The sequence below is a fragment of the Lithobates pipiens genome, unplaced genomic scaffold (genome assembly GCF_037356315.1).
Source record: "Lithobates pipiens isolate NorthernLeopardFrog02 unplaced genomic scaffold, aLitPip1_a1.2 Scaffold_68, whole genome shotgun sequence".
In the NCBI taxonomy this organism is placed as follows: Eukaryota; Metazoa; Chordata; class Amphibia; order Anura; family Ranidae; genus Lithobates; species Lithobates pipiens.
In genome coordinates this window covers 422,331-443,146 of record NW_027507890.1, presented here as the reverse complement: position 1 = coordinate 443,146, position 20,816 = coordinate 422,331, and the positions used below count along the sequence as shown (strand labels likewise).

Here is a 20,816-nt window from a genome sequence, read left to right as displayed (position 1 = left end):
TTTGCATTTTATAACTTGATGAGTTTATCCTATATAGTTTAACAGTACTTAGACAAAATTTAACACATATTAGTACTTATGCGATTTTAAATATAATCACATTGAGCACTACATTATCACTTTTCACTTTCTCTGCATAAAGCACCTTCTATGGGCACCTATACCCATTTATTTCAACATACTGTCTTTACCCTTTAGGGATTCGGTAACTATAATATATATAAGTCTGTTACGGATATTAGGGGAGAAATCATTGTACTATAAAAATCTGATAAATTGATGGGAAATCTGGATCCTTAGAAACTGGGGTCCACTTTTCCAGGTAGCGCCAAATACCCCATTCTAATATATTATTTCCCATATAAATTGCCCCCAAAAAAACATATTTTATAGCAGTGCCCCTCCCGAGACTAGACTTTGGATCCGCCCCTGGTCAGCGGTAAGGTGCATATTAGCGCTGGCTCATGGTCCAGCAGGCATGGATAGGGACGTTACCTATGTTTCACGGCCCATTGGGTCACTCTTCTGCCAGCTCGGAAGGATGCAGGACAAGGTGCTGTAGTGTTGGAGGTTTTTCCGCCACCATGCCTCCAAAATGCTACTAGTGGTTGTGACACATCTCTCCTCTACCCCCTCCTCTTCTTCCTCCATGGCCTCTTCCAGTGCTTTGTCCTCCGTAGGCATTCAAGGGGCTACGCAAGTACACAGACAAAAAGATGCCATGCCATGCTTGCGCTGGTTTGTTTGGGGGACAGGAGCCACACTGGGACTGGGGCAGATATTTTGTCAGCTCTGCAGGGGCAGGCCGAGAGGTGGTTGGCAACACGCCAGCTTAAGCCAGGAATGGGGGTTTGCGACAATGGCACCAACCTCCTCTCCGCCCTCCGACAGGGACAAATGACCCATGTGCCCTGTGTGGCTCACGTCCTTAACCAGGTGGTGCATGGGTTCTTGGGCAGGTACCCGGGCTTACAGGAGGTCCTGAGGCAGGCCAGGAAAGTCTGTGTGCATTTCCGCTGATCGTTTAATGCCAGTGCTCGGCTGGCTGAGCTCCAAAAGGAGTTGAACCTGCCCAAGAACCGCCTTATATGTGACATGCCCACCAGATGGAACTCAATGTTTGCCATGCTGCAGCGGCAGCACACGCAGCAGAGGGCCATCAATGAGTACCTGTGCAACTATGGCACTAGGACAGGGTCAGGGGAGCTTGTTTTTTTTATCACACCAGTGGGGCATGATCAGGGATGCATGCACTCTCCTGTCACTGTTTGAGGAGGCCACGAGGATGGTGACAATCCGTAAAACGTGGCAGGTGAGGTGGCAAGTGACAATCAACAATGTGTGGCAGGTGACATGGCAAGTGACAATCTGTAATGTGTGGCAGGTGACGTGGCAAGTGACAATCCGCAATATGTAACAGGTGAGGTGGCAAGTGCATGTATCAGTGACACTGTACCTCTTGTCCACCTGTTGGAGCATACGCTGCGTGGAATAATGGACAGGGCACTTGAGGCAGAACAGAGGCAGGAAGAGGAGGACTTCCTTGCCTCTTAAGGCCCCCTTTATCCAGACAGTGTCCCTGCTGTTCCATCACACAGGAAGAGGAGGAGGAGGCTTGTGTCAGCATGGAGGTGGAGCCTGGCACTCAGCATCAGCAGCAGCAGTCTTTTAGGGATGATTTACAGTCCCAAGAAACCTGTGGACTTGTACGTGGCTGGGAGGAGGTGGCTGCGGATCATGTTGTCCTTAGTGACCAAGAGGATTCCGGATCGAATGCCTCAGCTAACCTACGCTGCATGGCCTCCCTGATCCTGCAAAGCCTGCAGAAGGATCCTCGTATTCTTCGGATCAAGGAGAGGGACCATTACTGGCTGGCCACTCTCCTTGATCCATGGTACAAGGGTAATGTTGTGGACCTTATCTTGCCATCGCAGAGGGAGCAGAGGATGAGACATCTCTGGGAGGCCTTGCAGAAAGGTCTGTGCAACACGTTCCCAGAGACTGGGAGGTTACAAACTCCTGGTCCTGGACAACGTGTTGCTGAGGCTTTGATCAATCACAGAAGGAGCGGTGGAGAAGGTGACTGTCTGAACGATGCGTTCAGACAATTTTTTAGTCAGCAGCTCCAAGGTATGATCGGTTCCAGCAACCATCGCGAGTGTCTGATTTACATGGTGCAGGAATATCTAGGAGCAAAGTCAGACTTGGACACCTTTCCCACCGAAAATCCTCTGGCTTACTGGGTCTTGAGGATAGATCACTGGCCAGAGCTTGCACAGTATGCAATTGAACTACTGGCCTGTCCTGCATCCAGCGTTCTTTCTGAACGCACCTTCAGTGCTGCTGGAGGCTTTGTAACCGATCACAGGGTGCGCCTGTCCACCGACTCGGTTGATCGACTGAGCTTCATAAAGATGAATCAGTCTTGGATCACCACCAGCTACCAAGCACCTGAAGCTGATGTAACCGAATAATTTTTTTGAAATGTCACATCCCTTCAAGACTGCCTATGCTGATGTTGAGTGACTGTCCTGTTATGTTGACTGACTATCCTCTTCCTCCTCAGTGATCCTGCTGATAGCTTGGAAGAAAATTTTTGGTTCTGGGTGATGCCACCAGTGGCTAAGGCCCAATTTTTCAGCCCCTGTTTGACAGGGGCATGTAATTACAACTAGAGTATCTGGGAGAGGTTGCAGTGTAATGGCACCAGCACCAGTGCCTAAGGCCCAATTTTTCAGCCCCTGTTTAACAGGAGCATGTAATTACATTTTTTTTTTAATTCTTTATTTAAGGATTGCAGGATATACAATATTAAACTGAGAAAAAAAAAATGTTACTCAGCTCTCCTTGACACCGATCAGTACATAATGCACATTATACAGTTTGAATACAGAAATACATAGCATTAGTGTTACCAACTGTTAAGACTATAAGTTGTTGACTCTGAACCTCTTTACTGACCCTCTTGATAGCAAGGCCCATACCACAAAAGCAATCTCTAATGCATTCCCATCTCGGACTGACCATGAGTGGCAGCATCTAGGGTGGGCATTTTCCAACGGGGGGCAGGGTCTAGTCAAAGCTTCACTAACAGGTTCCACTTATCGGTAAGGAAGGTGAGGAGCCAGTGGGACAGAACCCTGGCAATCACAAGATTTTTTTAAACTTCTGTGGGGCAAGGGCAGAGAGGGGGTTGCGAAAGGGGAAGGTTAGGTCAAGAGGGAAGAAAGCAGTAGGGTAAAAGGAAAGGGAGAGGCAAACCAGAGTAGTTAAAAGAGAGTAAAGCAGAGAAGAGAGACTCCAGTAGGTCCGGTGATCCGGGCCCTCCACTCAGCTCTGGAGAGGGGGCTCACAAAAAAGTCTTATATTCATCTGAAAATCTGAAAAGATTCCAGGGCATCCATCGGGTGTTGTGTTCCTCCTCCCTATCTCCCATGGCCGACGTAAGCTGCTCCATGTGCTGAATGTCGCAGACCCTCGCAAACCGCTGAGCATCCGCCGGCAGGGACTGCTGCCTCCACGCACTAGGGACACACGCTCTGGCTGCATTCAAGAGGTGCTTCAGCAGGAGGACGCCCTTCCGGGGGAGGAGTCTGAGAATGGTGCGTGTCTGTACCTAGCGTGCTGGAGCGCTCCAAGTCCCCCACCGCATGGACAATGCCGCTGTTTGCGGTCCTCCTCTGATCCCCACCCTCCTGTCCTAACCCTCGGCGGAGCCCCACCACTGGTGTGGTGGGTCCTCTCTCTCTCCTACCTTCCCCCTTGGCTTTCTTCCCCCTCGGGTCGGAACACGCTGCATTGCGCTGAGCGGCGTGGCAGGCAGAGATCCGGACCTCCTGTGTGTCTGTGGAGATTTCTGTGTGAGAGCGGAGGGATGCCGGGGATGTCGGCTTTTCGGTAGTACTGGCTGTGCAGAGCAAGGTTAATCTTCTGGGAAGGCTTACGAGTGCTCCGGACGCCATCTACTGGACAAAGTAAGGTACTGCTCTCAAAAGACATTGAAAGGTATTGTGGAAAAAAAAAAAGAGGATCCCAAGAAGGTCAGTAAAAAAAAAAAAAAAAAAAAAACCTAGAACTTAAATCTACAGGAGAATGCTGAATGTCGGGCAGAATTAAAATATACAGATAAACCAGACTGCAAGTAACCACGGGGTAAGTGGTCATATAATGGTCATATAATATAAAGCATTAAAATATTCTGCACTATATTCTCTGTTAAGTAACGGGACGGACTGGAAAATCCGCGAAGATAAAAAGTTAATATACTAGGAAAATACAGTTTCCCCTTTTTTTTTTTTTTTTTTGGTGTAATTGTATGGGCAAGTAAGCAACTAATTACACAACACAACAGTGATCCATCTTAATAAAATAAAATAAAAGGGGACAGATCTTTATATCACGTGAATGCTCTAGATGTAAAAAACAGAGTGAAAAAACGAGTATGCTGAGAATGGAATAAGGGGGTATTAGCGCCATCTCGACGGTAGCACGTAAACACTGCGACAGAGAAAAAATCTTAAAATCACATCTGAGTAGCCATTACAAGAGTAATAAAGGTGCTCAAATATCGCGGTGCCAGATGAAGGGAAAAACAGTAAAAGCAGGGGCTGTTTCGAAATCACCACGCCGGAGCTTGATTACCAGTCCCGGTGCAATGAATAAGTACATTACACAGACAGTAGCTACAGATAAGCAGCACGTTGAAAAACCTCAACACAACAAACCCCAACAGGCGGAAAGCAGTGATAAAAAGGAGAGAGAAAAGAGCAAAAAAGAGAAAAGGAAACATCAAACTCAAAATATCTCCGTACATGACTCAGAAACATTACTTGATGTACCATCAGAAGAAGGAATAGACCCAATAACTGAACTAGATCGAGATGTAGAACCCTTAATAATTCAACAGGTACAACAAGATAACCGCCAAGTATTGCCCACTAAAAATGAGATAATATCTATGTTTGCAGCCCTGGAAAATACTATGAAATCCGAAATGGAAAGATTACATAAGAATCTTGGACACATACTAGAAAGAGTAGAAGAAGTAGAGAAAAAAGTGGAAAGAGATACGAATATAATAAAAAACCAGGAAGTAGAAATACAAAGTTTAAAAAAAGCACAACAAGAGCAAGCATATAAGATCGAAAATCAAGAAAATAGAGACAGAAGAAAAAAACCTAAGAATCCGAGGAGTTCCAGACGCACAACAACGAGAGGATCTGAATGATATAATCAAGAAGATTTGTAACCCCTTAGTGAATAAAGAGATAACTAACGTAATAAATGTAGAAAGAGTGCACAGAGTAAGGAAACCCAAAGGTCTCCCACAAGAAATGCCACGGGACATTATAGTGCGATTCCAAAACGAAGAGGAAAAATATCAAATATGGAGGAACATAAGAGCAAAAACACCATTAAGATATGAAGGGAACGACATTCAGATATTCCAAGATTTTGCACAGGAAACCTTGAGGAGGAGAAGAGCCTTAAAACCGTTATTGACAGTTCTGTTTGAGAATGAAGTGCAATATAACTGGGGTTTCCCTGCAAGTTTAATAGGAAAAAAAAATGGCCGCACAGCAAGATTAAGATTTCTTGAAGAAACTGCAGAATTTTGTAGAAAACTGGGGGTCCCGGTCCCAGGGGGGTGGAGGGGGGAGGAGATGGGGGGGAGATGGGAAACAACCCCGCCCCTCTCTGCCGGGAGGTGGAGGGGGGGGAGGGAGAGGTCGATAGAGATGTAAATTATTGAGAAGGTGGAGTTCTAGTTTTTTGGATCGCCTCTCCCTGCTCGCATTCGCCTTGCCCCTCCCCTTTCCCCCTTGGCTTTGCTGGGGGGGAGGGGGGTGGGGCGGGTTGGGTGGAATTGGGGGGGTGGGGGGGAGGGTGCGGTGGGGGTTGGGGTGCCCCTGGTATGCGGGATAATCACCTTGTCAATGAAAGGCGAGTTGGGTGACGACACCGTTAAACAGAATTCCACCCTAGGGCCAAGGGACAAATGGAACGAGGGAGTTCCAGATAAAAGGTCCCGGACCAGTGGGTCAATTTTACATCTGAAGAGGGGTCAGGGAGGGGGGAAGGACGGGAGGGTAAATGGGAGGGTAAAGGGGGAATGGGAGGTGGGTAGAGGGAGGGGGGGGAGGGTTAAATCTGTTGACAAGAAACCATTGCCACTACTAAAAAAGGATCGAAAAAATGTTAAACACGTATAATGCCGGAAATCAAAATAGTAACATACAACGTCAGAGGAATGAATTCTCCAAAAAAAAGGTACAATATACTAAGGGAGCTGGAGGGTTATTCAGCAGACATCGTGTTTTTACAAGAAACGCATTTGGCTCTAGACTTAAGTATTAGATTAAACACACAGAATTTTCCAACGTGGTATTATGCAGACACCCCAATCAGGGGCTCTAGGGGAGTGGCAATTGGGATTTCTAAAAAAGTCAATTGGAAAGTAGAAGAAATAAAAACGGATCCACAGGGGAGGTACTTATTTGTAAAAGGACTAATAGAAAGAGTTAGATACACATTAGTAAATATATACTGTCCCAATAAAGGCCCAAAGAAATATTTAAACAAAATGCTGAATACTTTAGAAACATGCAAACAGGGCCATATAATCTTGGGAGGGGATCTAAACTTCGCCATGGATCCGTATATAGATAGCACTTCACTGGGCATGGTACACGAAATCAAACAACATAGAACCTTGAAAAAGAAGATGCTGCAGCATCAATTAATGGACACCTGGCGCATACTTAATTTAAGGAAAAAGGATTACACATACTATTCCACAGTACACGATATGTATGTTAGATTGGACTATATATTTGTAGACCATGAACTACTAGAAAATATATTGGAAGTTAAAATAGGATCTATAACCCTCTCGGATCACGCACCTGTAATAATAAAATTAAAAGATCTAGGAAGAGAATATAGTAAAGGGTTATGGAGACTAAATGAGTCCCTTCTGGAGGATGTGGAAACAGAAAACACTATTAAATATGAAATTGAACAATATTTTCTAACCAATGACTCAGAGGAGATCCCAAGGGCTACACTCTGGGAGGCCCACAAAGCCCTAATCAGGGGGAAATTAATATCCATAGGATCCTGGGTAAAAAAAGAGAGTGAAAAGAAGCTAAACGATTTAAAAAAAGAACTTCATTTATTAGAACAAAAACATAAGGGTCAACTCGATAAAAACACATATAAAGAAATAATACATAAACGTATGCAACTAAACAATAGATTGGAGCAAGAAGTAAGAAAGACCTATAAACACGTAGCTAAAGAAAGATACATGTGGGGTAATAAACTGGGGAAACAACTGGCTAGAATAGTAAGGGATAAAAAAGCTATTAATTATATAGAAAAAATCAAAAACGCGAATGGTGAAATAAAATACAGAACATCAGAAATAGCAAACGCGTTTAAAACATATTATAGCGCCCTATACTCAATCAGGAACAAGGAGACTGAAAGTCAGAAGGAGACCAGGAAAATTAAAATACAAGAATACCTGAGGGAAGTTGATCTACCAAAGATAACCCCCGAAATGTCTAATAGCCTAGAGGCTCCAATCACTCCAGAGGAAATTGAGTATGCAATAAAGGACATGCCCAACGGGAAAAGCCCAGGACCAGATGGTTTCACCATCAGGTATTATAAAAAATTCAAACAGCTGTTGGTCCCACAGTTATGTAAACTCTGGAACAAACTGGATGAGCTCCCGAGGAAAGAATCACTCCTAGCTAATATCATACTAATTCCAAAACTGGGTAAAGATCCCTCGAGTTGCTCTAATTACCGTCCAATAGCACTTTTGAATACGGATATTAAATTGTATGCAAAAGTGTTGGCAACGAGGATAAAAAACCTACTCCCAGAATTGATCAACGAAGATCAAGCAGGATTTGTACCAGGGAGGGAGGGCCGCGATAACAGTTTGCGAACGCTGTTATTAATGGGGAATGATAAGGAAACCAATCCTCCAATGATTTTGGTCTCGATCGACGCAGAAAAAGCTTTTGACCGAGTCGATTGGAGCTTTATAATGGAAACATTACAGTCAATGGGACTTGGCCCAAAAATGCTAAAATGGGTAAACAATCTATATACTTATCCATCAGCCAGAGTGGGGGTAAATGGGAGTATGTCGTCCGCGTTCGATATGCAGAATGGTACAAGACAGGGGTGTCCCCTTTCGCCATTGCTATACGTGTTAGCTCTGGAACCCTTATTAGCAAAAATTCGTAACAACCCAGACATAGAAGGTATAAGAATGGGGGGGGAAGAACATAAAGTGGCGGCATACGCGGACGACATACTCCTATACTTGATCAACCCCCAAACATCTCTATTAGGTATGACGAAGGAGATCAGAGACTACGGGGCCCTTTCTAATTTTAAAATAAACCCAATTAAAACAGTTATCCTGAATATCGGATTAGATCTGCATGAGGAAGAAAAGATACGGCATAAATTCCCTTTCACATGGGAAAGAAATAACATATTTAGGGATCAAAATAACAAAAACAATCCGGGGGGTTATATCAAGCTAATTATGTCCCGTTGATAAACGAAGTCAAAGCGGAATTAATGAAGTTAAATAAAGGAAAAATATCTTGGATGGGAAGAATCAATGTGCTGAAGATGGTGGTATTACCAAAAATTATATACAAAATGCAAATGCTTCCGATAAATATTCCTATAGGTTTTTTTTAATTTATTAAGAACATTATTTTCAAAATTTATTTGGCAAAATAAAAAACCCAGGATAAAATTTAATTTATTAACTAGGAAAAAAAATAGGGGAGGAATGGCACTACCTGACATTCACAGATATTATTTAGCAATTATTTTTACGAGATTGGTTGAATGGACAAATCAAAACACGAAAAAGAAATGGGCAAAAATGGAGGAGATATTGACCGGGTCACAATTAAAAAAAAACATATGGATTCCACCAAAATTTAGAGCAATTAGTAGTAGGACGCACGAAATCACTTTAACGGCACTAAAAAAATGGGACACAACACAGCGTAAAAACAAATGGCAATATAATTCACCATTAATCCCTCTGGAGGGAACGAGTTTTTTTACACCAGGGCACGACACATCACTAGGGAATCGAATGAGGGACTTACAATTAAAAGACATTATAAGGGAGGGGAAGATAATGTCAAAACAAGATTTAATGACGAAGCACAATTGGCAAATATTGAAGGACTGGGAATACCTCCAGATTCAGCACTTCGTTAATTCCATCCCAAAACCAATAAGAAATGAAAAAAGGTTAACAGCAATGGAAAAATTATGTACAAAGAAAAGAGCAGTTAAACATTGTGTCTCACAGCTATACGACTGTTTATCGGAAATAGAAGGCCAAGGACATATCCCATTGATAGCTAAATGGGAGAGGGACTTGGGTTATGAAGTTGATGAGACCCAAATGATTAACTCAGTATATCATTCTGTATTTGATATAAGATCAATGGAAGTAAATTATAAATGCCTAATGAGATGGCATTTAATACCAGATAAATTACATAGAATGGAACCATCCAACTCCAAGTTATGCTGGAGAAAATGTGGGAAACAGGGAACGATATTCCACTTCTGGTGGGAATGCCCAGTAATAAACCAATATTGGAGTAAAATTACAGAATATATAGAGAAAATAACAGGGCAAAAAATACCTTTAACCCCAGGGGAATGTTTGTTTTTAGGGGTAGATGTAAAAACGAGTAAGCATTTCAAAAGAAGTATACAAAACTCATTAACACCCGTTTTACTCAATGCCGCAAAAGCTTTAATACCAAAAAATTGGTTACAGGTGAAACAACCCCTGATCAGAGATTGGATCCAAAGAATAGAATATATCAATAATATGGAATACCTAAGAAAAATGGAGGAAAATAAAATGATAAAATACCGCAGAACGTGGTAAAAGTGGAGAATATTTAAAAAGACGAAGCATTATTCCCAAGCATTAATGGAATAAAGAGTAGTGGGTAAGGGGAAGGTCAACAGATGGGGAGAAGAGGGAAGGGTGGGTGTGGAAAAATCTAACAAAATAAGGAGTTAAATAAAGAGATAAGGTAGTAGAATAAGTTGGCAATGATAACCAAGTAGATGTCAATTTTAGTGTTGGTTTTTCTTTTCTTTCTTTTTCCCCTTTTTCTCTATATATGTACGGCTTCTTTTTTTTAATGAAAAATATTAAACTGAATTAAGCTTATAAAAGGAAAAAAATAAAATAAAATAAAATAAATAAAAGAGATTGAGAAAAGAAAACGAAACTTTTGCCACAATGATGTTAAGTACACAGGATAAGATTCAGACAGTCAATCTGATTAGAATCCATAAATAACAAATCTTACTGAGTGGTAACAAAAAAAAAAAAAAGAGGTGCTTCAGCAGAGATTTACAATATTTCCTGCTAGACATGGGAGTCAAGTTGAGAAATATTGCTGCAGGGTTATCCTGGAGGTCAATGTTAGTAAGATTGTAGATGATCCGGAGAACTTGTCTCCAGAACATGGTCAGGGTCGGGCACTCCCAGAAGATGTGTAGTAATGTTCCATTTTGCGTGCCACACCTCCAACACATCGGGCTGTGTGAAAGATGGCAGCTAACACTGTGGGAGTTCTGTACCAGCGAGTCAAAATTTTGTACGTGATTTCTTGGTATATGCTGTATAAGGAAGACTTATGAGCAAAAAGGAGTATCCGATTCTTTTGGTCCTCTGTAAACTGGATATTGAGGTCTCTTTCCCATTTTTTAAGGAATGAGGGGTCCACCTGTGATGTATGTTCCAGTAGGATGCTATATGAACAGGAGAGGGACCTGCGTAGCGGTCCTTCCCCTATGCAGAGCTCCTCAAACGGGGTCAAAGATCTACTTAAGTTGTCAATCCTTGGTAGGGATTTGAGGAAATGGGAAAGTTGGGGCAGTCTCCATCTGCCCATCGCGGAAGCCTCCAGTTCCGTATATACTTCAAAGAGATCTCCCCATTCTCCCGCTCCCATGAAAATAGAGGCTCGCACCAGGTCCTGATCCCAATGGATTTGAAAGGACCTATCTGAGGTGCCTGGCAGAAAGTGTGGGTGTCCTATTATGGGGAAGCTGGGTACCCTCGCCAGTTTAAAGTACCTGCTCAGTTCCTGCAGAGTGGGCTCAATGAGAGGATGCGCCTGAGTCAAACCAGTGAGGCCGGTCCCACTCCAGGGCAATCCCTCAATGGGGAATGGGACTGATTCACGCTCTAGCCGCACCCACAATTTACTAGGCAGGTGTCTGCACCAGTCCACTGTCCTATTCATATGGACAGCCGTGTAATACAATGCCAGATCAGGAAGTCCAACCCCACCTCTGTGTTTTGGTCTCTGTAGTAAGGTCCGGCCGAGTCTCGTGGCCTATTCTGACAAATGTATCTAACAAATGTGGAGTGCAATGCTCTGAAGAAAGTCTGGGGAATCTTGATGGGCAGGGCCTGTAAGAGGTACAGTAATCTCCTCATTACGTTCATCTTTAGAACGTTACACCTACCAAACCATGAGCCCACCAAATTCTTCCATCTCTCTAGGTCTAAAGCGAAGGTTTTTAAGAGGGGTTGGAAGTTTAGTTGATAAATAAGATGTGGGTTCAAGGGGATCTTAGTGCCTAAATATTGGATGGCTTGAGGTGCCCAGCGGAAAGGAAAATTACTGCCTATACGGGCTTGTGTGCTGGGGGGGAGGGAAACATTGAGCGCCTCCGACTTTTGCAGATTGATTTTGAAGTCCGACAGATCTCCATACCGTCGTATTTCAGACAGAAGGACCGGTAGGGAAGTGTGCAGCTCTGAGACGTAAAACAACAGATCCCTCTGCATAGGCAGCGACCCTATGATGATATGATTTTTTTTCTAGCCCTTTAACGCTGGGGAGAGCCTGATGTGTTGAAGCAGGGGTTCTAATGAGAGTATGAATAGCAGGGGGGACATCGGGCAGCCCTGCCTGGTGCCGTTGCTAATTCTGAAACGATTAGCGGTAACCCCATTCACCCTAACTGCCGCTGTAGGGGACAAATAGAGGGCCTTTATCCACGATAACATGGAGGCCAGCATACCAAGGTGCCACAGGGTGGCCAACAAGAAAGTCCAGCTCACCCTGTCAAACGCCTTTTCGGCATCTACAGATAAGAGCATAATCGGGATTTTAAGATGTCTGGCCCTAGCTATTACATCAATGGTCCTCGTAGTGCTGTCTCTCGCCTCTCTATTGCGAATAAAGCCCACTTGGTCCATAGGTACCATGTGTTGAAGCATAGGCCCTAGCCTCTCTGCCAGAATTTTTGTAAATAGTTTGAGGTCACAATTAAGTAGTGAGGTAGGCCTATAACTAGAACAAAGAAGCGGGTCCTTCTCTGGTTTGGGTATGACAGAAATTCTGGCCTGAAGGAGGTCTGGGGGAACGGACTGGCCTTCAAAAATTGCGTTAAGGGCTGTAGTGAAGTGTGCAGCTAGCTGGGTTTGGAATGCTTTATAATAGGGGACTGTAAACCCATCCGGGCCAGGGCTTTGCCCTTGGGCAAACTCGCCAGGGCTGATGCAAGCTCCTCTGGAGAGATAGGTTGTGAGAGTGACTCTACTAAGAGAGGGTACATTCGCTGCTGCGAGGTAGGACACAATAGCTTCCAATCGGTCTTGAAGACCGTCTCCCGATGATTGAGGGTGCAAGTTGTAGAGGGTTTTGTAAAAGGCACGTAAGTTCTCCGCTATGTCTGCTGAGTCGTGGAGTTTAGTGCCCATGGCAGAGGATATGGCCGGGACATGAGAGGCGCTACGTTGAGCCCGTATAGCGTTTGCTAGAGATCTGCTGCATTTGTTCCCATGTTCGTAGAATGATCTATGAGCCCATAAAAGCTTGTTTTTAGATTGAAAAAGGGAATGCTCTCTAATTTGTTCTCGGAGGCCTACTACTTCTGCCTCTAGGGCGCTGTTTGGTTGAGACTTATGGTGTTTCTCGCATGCGTGTTATTTGGAGATCAGGTCAGAGAGGGTTTTTGCTCTAGCTGCCTTGAGTCTGTGTCCATGCTTAATAAGCATTCCCCTAATATAACACTTATGTGCAGCCCACACCGTTAGGGGGTTTGGGAACCGAATCTTTATTGTTCTCAAAGAAATGCTCTATTTACCGGGATATGTCTGAGTGAACCTCCAGGTCCTTCAGGAGGGACTCATTTAGCCTCCAGGTGTTTGGGCTGAATGCTTCTTGATGCAAGCCCAACACCATGGAGATCGGAGCATGATCTGACAGGGCTATATGTCCAATCTGGGCGTTCGTGACCAATGGGATCGTGCTGTGGGAGACCAAAAACAAGTCTATCCTCGAATATGAGCCATGCACCGCAGAGAAGAACGTGTAGTCCCTCTCTTGTGGATGGAGAGTGCGCTATATGTCTATCAAGCGGTAGGAGTGGAATAGCTCTAACTTGGTTACACACTCTCACGGACAGGGCGGAAGTACCCGTCAAGGAGTCTTTGCAAGGGTCAATGGTGAGGTTGAAGTCGCCTCCTATGACCAAGGTTCCCTCCGTGAAGGAGGCCAGGGCATTTAGGCAAGCATCATAGAGCCGGAAGCTGGTCCACGTTCGGCAGGTACAGGTTCGCGAGGGTAAAGGTCTGCGAGTAAAGCGTGCCTTTAAGAAATAGGTATCTGCCTTCTCCATCTGTCTGGAGATCTATCAGCCGCCACGGTACTCTTTTGGTGAGGAGGATACACGTGCCCTTCGATTTGGAGGTGGGAGAGGTGCTGTGGTATGCTACTGGGAAGTGTTTACTGTAGAGTTTTGGTATCTGGTCTGCCCGTAAGTGGGTCTCTTGTAGGAAGACTACATGAGGTCTTTGCCTCCATAGATCCGCTAGACAACTGGATCGTTTTTCAGGGACATTCAACCCATTCACGTTCCAGGAGACAAATTTTAGAGACATAGTGGTGTTTTGACCCCAGTAATTAAAATTTTTGATGCAATGCCTTTCAGCAGGGCTCATTCCTGCACTCCAACTAGAGTATCTGGGAGAGGTTGCAGTGTCGTGGCACCAGCACCAGTGCCTAAGGCCCAATTTTTCAGCCCCTGTTTAACAGGGGCATGTAATTAAAATTTTTGATGCAATGCTTTGCAGCAGGGCTCATTCCTGAACTTCAACTAGAGTATCTGGGAGAGGTTGCAGTGTCATGGCACCAGCACCAGTGCCTAAGGCCCAATTTTTCAGCCTCTGTTTAACAGGGGCATGTAATTACAATTCTTGATACAATATTTCACAGCAGGGCCCATTCCTGCGCTCCACCGAGAGTACCTGTGAGGACTTATAATGTTGTGGCACCAGCACCACCACAACCACCAAAGGCCTACTTTTTCTACCACTGTTCGACAATGTCATGTTATTACAATTCTTGATATAATCATTCACAGCAGGGCGCTCCAGCGCCCACCAAGAGTCACTTTGGGGGCTTACAGTGTTGTGGCAACACCATACCTTAGGCCCACATTTCTGCAGAGCATATAGGGCAGGCTCCTACATTCAAACATCCAACTTACAAACGTCTCCTACTTGCAAACTGAAGGAGACAACAGGAAGTGAGATGAAAAAAGACAAACGGCCCAAAAAATTAAACAGGGGTGATAACCCTTTCCTATGTTTTCAAAAAAGCTTAAAAATAGATTTTTTGACTGGAGCTACACTTTAAAAATGTACCAGTTCAAAATTACAAACAGATTCTACTTAACACAACAAGCCTACACAGTCCCTGTCTTGTTTGCACCTCCTGTATACTGCTGTTCTGAGTATATAGGGCCTGGGGGCCCCATGCCTTTGCTTTTTTAATTTGGGTACGGGGATCCCCTTAATATCTGTACAAGACCCAAAGGAGCTGGTAATGGGCAGGGGGGGCTACCCATGCTATTTTTTTCTCAATGATTTTTATCCGTATTGACAGAACCAGACATTACATTAAAACCGCAAGCAGTTTTAAATGACTTTTTTTCCGTTAAATGTAATTTTGTGCAGGGACTGTTCTAAACACGGGAAACACGTTCCACTTCACAGGCATACTATAGACACCCCCACCCGGCACAATATTTAAAGGAATATTTCACTTTGATTAACATTAAAATCAGTGCTCCCGAAAAAACATCAGTTTTTAAAAAAAAATTGCCATTGATCGATGTCCCCTGGGGCGGGAGCGGGGTCCCTAAATCCTTTTTAGGACAATATCTTGCACATTAGCCATTAACATTAGCACATTTTATTTCAAACTTTCGAGTCCCATAGACTTCAATGGGGTTCTAAAGTTCATACGAATTTTCGGTCCGTTCGAAAGTTCTAATGCGAACAGAACCGGGGGGTGTTCGGCTCATCCCTACTGTAAAAAAAAAAAATTAATAACACATGTATAAAAATTCTCTAGGATGACTATAAACTGGTAATGTTCCTGAGCCAACCTTAGGCCCCTTTCACACATGCTGATGGTATGTCCGTATTTCATCCATCCGTTTGCGGATGAAATACGGACATCCATTCATCCCTATGGGATAGCGGGTGTCTGCGGATGAGCATCTGCAGACACCCGATTTCGTCCGCCTCCGCAACAGTCCGATTCTGCAGACGGAGGAAAATCCTATTTTTCTATCCGTCTGCAGAACGGATCGGACGAACACGGACACACGGTCCGTGCTCGTCCGATCCCCATAGAGGAGAGCGGAGAGCTGACAGGGCGGTCCCCGCACAGTGTGCGGAGACCGCCCTGTCCGCAGCAAGCTCAGCGGGGACAACGGAGCGATCCCCGCTGAGCGAGCGGATCTTCACGGCGAGGATCATTACTGATCCGCCCCGTGTGAAAGAGGCCTAAGAGTAAACATTTTTATTAGCATGTTCTGTGTCTTATATTGGATTGCAGGCAGAGGTTGCATCAGAAATAAATATAAGGGTGACACCTCCAAGGTGTGTAAACTAAGATAGTGGATAACAGATAACAGATGCTGCCTGTAGGCTCTTGTTACATAGTTGGTAAAGTTAAATAAAGGCACCGGTCCATTCGATTCAACCTGTGAGGTTGTGTATGTGTTTAACCAGATGCTGCCATTATTAAGCCAAGGGAAAGGCTAGGTGGTGGTGGGAGATGGAAGGTGGACTTTTCATCTCACCCATGGCTGGGCAGGCAGTTGAAAGATAATGACGTCCTCCGTGACACATTTTTCTGATGAAAAATACCTGAAAAAATAAACTTATTTTTTTTTAAGACAATTTGAAAAAACATATACTCCTCTAGGGAGAGGACTTTAACATGGGCAGGTGGTCATAAAGGTATACAAAATTATATCAAAAATACAAAACATAGTTTAATAATAATAATAATTAAAACAGTGTAAGATACCATATACATTGGAAATGTTTACAGACATAAAGTAACAAGTACATGAAAAATATACATATCCTGTTGTATCGTCTATTTCCTTGATCCAACTGTAAGAAAACACCCCACAATTGTTCCTAATTTTCTATTCTTATTTGTCTGGGTATGTTTGTTCTGACTTAGATACCTAATTTTGTGTCATTTTGTTTGCAGATTTCCTGTTTTCTATTTAATGCAATTTGTCTATACCCCTGATGAAGAGAGTATATATTTACATTCTCGAAACGCGTTGGGTTTTTTGCCCTTCGTCCACTGTGGGGTGTTTTCTTACAGTTGGATCAAGGAAATAGACGATACAACAGGATATGTATATTTTTCATGTACTTGTTACTTTATGTCTGTAAACATTTCCAATGTATATGGTATCTTACACTGTTTTAATTATTATTATTATTAAACTATGTTTTGTATTTTTGATATAATTTTGTATGCCTTTATGACCACCTGCCCATGTTAAAGTCCTCTCCCTAGAGGAGTATATGTTTTTTCAAATTGTCTTGCTTATTAGGATGGGGTTTTGGTAGGCTTTTTTAGACTTGCGGTCTGGGGCATCTTGTTCAATTCTTAATTTTTTTTTTTTAAATACAAAAAAATTCCTATGCACCACTAATACACTGCACTGCAGTTAAATCTGCCAGAAGATGGCACTGCAAGCTAGACTATAAAATTACAGCGTCAAGTACAGGAAAACTGGTCGCTGTATGAACTTAAAGCGGAGTTCCACCCAAAAGCGGAACTTCCACTTATCTGATCCCTACCCCCCTCCGATGCCACATTTGGCACCTTCCAGTGGGTGTACCTGTTTTTTACAGGTACCCTAACCCCACTTCCGGGAGGCCAGGCAATGGCAAATTACATCAGCAGCTCGGTCCCTTTCCTCCTCTTCTGCCAGGCCAGTGAGAGAGTGCAGCGCGCTTCGCCCATTTGCAGTAGGGACCCGGGCATGAAGGCGAAAGGCTACATTTCCGGGTTCCCTTATCTGCAATGGTGGCGGCAGCATCTGACCAGCCGATTTTAAAGGGGCGGGCTGAACTCTGCTTTAACCACTTGCTGACTGGGACTTTTTCTGACATTTGTTGCAATATCAATCAGTATTTTTTGCTAGACAATTACTTAAAACCCCCAAACAGTATATTTAGCAAAGACCCTATAGAGTAAAATGGTGGTCGTTGAAACTTTTTATACACTTTAGTGAATTAAAAAAAAAAACCACTAAAGTTAGCCCATTTTCTTGATCATACATCATGGGACACAGGAGCTTCATTACATAGTGGGTTATATAGGCACCTCTGGTGATTGGACACTGGTTAACCCCCAATTAAGGAAAATTCCTCCCCTATATAACCCCCCCATATGGGAGGCACCTCAGTTTTTTCGCCAGTGTCCATGGTGGTTGGTCACGTAAAACATGTGCTATGAAGAAAGCTCTGTGCAGGTCCCTGCGGGGGCCTAAGGGCTACAATAACCGGATCCATATCTCGGGCCGATATTTTGACTCCCAAGATGGTATGGTACCCGGGCCTCGTCATCTGAAGAAACAAGGTTTTGCCTGTAAGTCCTCTCCTATTGGAAGACTGGGCTCTGGGAAAACCAGACTTGGTGTACTGTTTACACATGTGGCACGAAAGTTTCTGGCAGAGTCTTTTACAAGGTCCAGGTAAGAGGTTCCTCTGAGAAGGAACCCAAAAAATCCTGAAGGTTGGCACAACTCTGCCCGCCGTGATGGGTGAAGGCTGGAATCTGTCTGTTTTCAGCAATTCCTGCGGCGAGGACAGGTAAGGGAAGTTAATCCTATATAAATTATATATTATGGATTTCTTCATTGAGTAGTTGTATGTCTTACCTGTTTTCCACCACTACAGGGAGTAAGAGCAGCCTGATGCATACTTACATTCCTTTCAGATACACACGCTCAGTGAAGCCTGGTTCTCCCAGATGACTCACGTCTCCACTGCGATCTCTGCCACAATGAAGGTAGCGCAGGGGTCCCACATAGTCTGGGGGTCCCACGCAGCTCCGATGGCTATCCCCTTCCCCCCCCTGGATGGCCGGCGGTCCTCATGCACGTGTGCCGAGCGCGCCCCCGTGCTAATGGGGGGGAGTGTGGTTGCGAGCTGTGCACGCCGGTGTGCACGGCGCTGTACTGCGCAGGCGCCAGGCGGTAGTTTTCAAAGCCCAGAGCGCTAGGGGGCTGTAAGTGGAGACACAGGAGCTGTGGGCAGTAAGCATCCTAAGGGATTGGAACCAGACAAACCTAAGACACCTACTCAGCATCAGGTTGTGCAATTTAAGCATATATATTTATTGTGAGACTTTGAGCACAACAGTGATTGCACTTTGTACTAGTACCTCTTCTTTGTAGCTTAGGACTATGTCTCCTCGTAAGAGGGTCTCAGGGGGAGGTAACAAGGGCACTGGTAAATCACCGCCTAGGTCTAAGGGTTCTAAAAATGCCTGTAGGTTACCATCCCCCCCTGCAAGACTGGAACCAGCCTCACAGGATGAGTCAGTGCCCCTGTCAGGTTTTGCAGCCTCTCCTAATATTTCAGCCCCGGTATTTGTCACTGAGGACTCCCTTAGGGCTACATTGGAGGGTTTTGAAGGGAGAATCATGAATTTTATTTCAGCTTCGCTGAAAGATAGCAGGAAAAGGGGTAGATCCCCTCCCTCTGCTGAGATTCCTCTTTCAGATGACACTTCTGACAATGAGGAGAGATCCCTATCTTGGGGCAGGGATCTTGAGCAGTCGGAGGAATCAGAGGAAGAGGAGAGAGTACCCCCCTCCCAGGAGCTCAGAAAACAGGTGCAATATTATACTGATTTGGTGCGTACCACATTCAGAATGCCTGCTGCTGAGGTCGCTACATCCTGTTTCTTCCCTGGGGGTCAGGAAAATCCCACAGACTGCTATTTGCTACAGTAGGTTTTAAAAATTTTTGATTATATAGTTGATGAATTGAGAGTTAAAAAATGTATCCTAATTGTATTTATCCCAACACAGGGTGAACGTGGTGCCCCTGGTGAAAGTGGTGGTGTTGGCCCTCATGGACCTTTGGGATCCCGTGGCCCATCTGGAACTCCTGGACCTGATGGACAAAAGGTATTTTGGGTGTTGTAATAAAAGAATATAAGGGATATAAAACATATGCTTTGAAAATAAAGCTCATGAGCATTACAGCTGTAGTTTAATCAGCAAATCATTCCCTCACCTTTCCCTTTTTCTGACTTCTTCAGATTTAGGCCAGGAATTTATACTAAACATGTTGTTACTACTTGCCAGCACCCTAACAAGTCTTCCTGCAATTATCCTGATCTGTTACTCCTGGTTATAACTCAGCATACTCTCTAGAATCTGTTTCTGACCTTCACGTAATGACTCGGTCTCTAGCTTGGTCTCTGTTATCCACTTCTGATCTGTTGCCTTTAGTTGTGGGTCATTTTACCTTCACCTGCCTGTCTCTTGCCCTGGTCTTCTAATTGGTCCCCAACAATGCTTCTTGGCCACCTGCCCTTTACTGTGGCTTATTATCAACTGTTCATTTCTGAACTATCTATAAGACAGACAATAAATTGAACAGGTAAATATATGCCATGGGACAGAGTGAGTAGCCAACTGGAAGTGGCTAGAACCCAAAGAACTGTAGTATTCCTAAACTGAGTAGAGGTTATCGTGCAGTTTGCATAAATCTGCATGCAGAGTCACAATAAAAATGCATTGTCCTAAAAAGCTACCAAAGTGACCACAAGCTCCAATTCTATAGGTGCAGATGTCATTTAACCAGTTAAAGTTCTTAGAAGCAACAAAAAAAGGTAATCTCACGCGTTGTCTTCAATAAAGCAACTTTATTTAGTCAACAGGCTGCTCTTACAGCTTGTTTGTTCAATAAAGTTAATTCCTGGGAGCGGACATGGTACATTTATGGATGTTTCTAAATCACAACATTAATTAACATGACTCTACTGCACAGGGGCCAAGAATATGATGGTTTTAAAGTTATTGGTTGAGGAAAGTGGAATGTTGGTAACCATCACTGGATATTAATAATGAAATGACAGACATATTTGGCAAAACAGCTTTGATCGTTCTTTAAAGATTTAACACGTTATGACTTCCTCATACCTAGGGAGAGCCCGGTGTTGCTGGTTTGAATGGAGGCGTTGGACCTTCTGGCCCTGCTGGTATTCCTGGAGAAAGAGGTACTGCTGGAACTCCCGGAACCAAAGGAGAGAAGGTAAAATAAGAGATAAGATACTCAACAAGTACCACCAAGTACATGCAAATTTAAACGTTAACCTTACTTATTACTTTCTCAAACCCATTAAACACACACTCCCGCTCCCAAAACAATT

At 44.0% G+C, this 20,816-nt stretch overlaps 1 protein-coding gene across 1 annotated transcript in view; it reads left to right on the top strand.

Moving 5' to 3' along the window:
• The first annotated feature begins 4,654 nt into the window (after positions 1-4,654).
• LOC143959268 (uncharacterized) overlaps positions 4,655-20,816 on the top strand; it is a 35,959-nt gene continuing 19,797 nt past the window's right edge. Inside the window, exons 1-3 of the mRNA XM_077467945.1 lie at positions 4,655-4,927; positions 19,468-19,566; positions 20,591-20,698. Of these exons, the coding sequence (XP_077324071.1) occupies positions 4,655-4,927; positions 19,468-19,566; positions 20,591-20,698 (480 nt within the window). The remainder of the gene's footprint in view (positions 4,928-19,467; positions 19,567-20,590; positions 20,699-20,816) is intronic.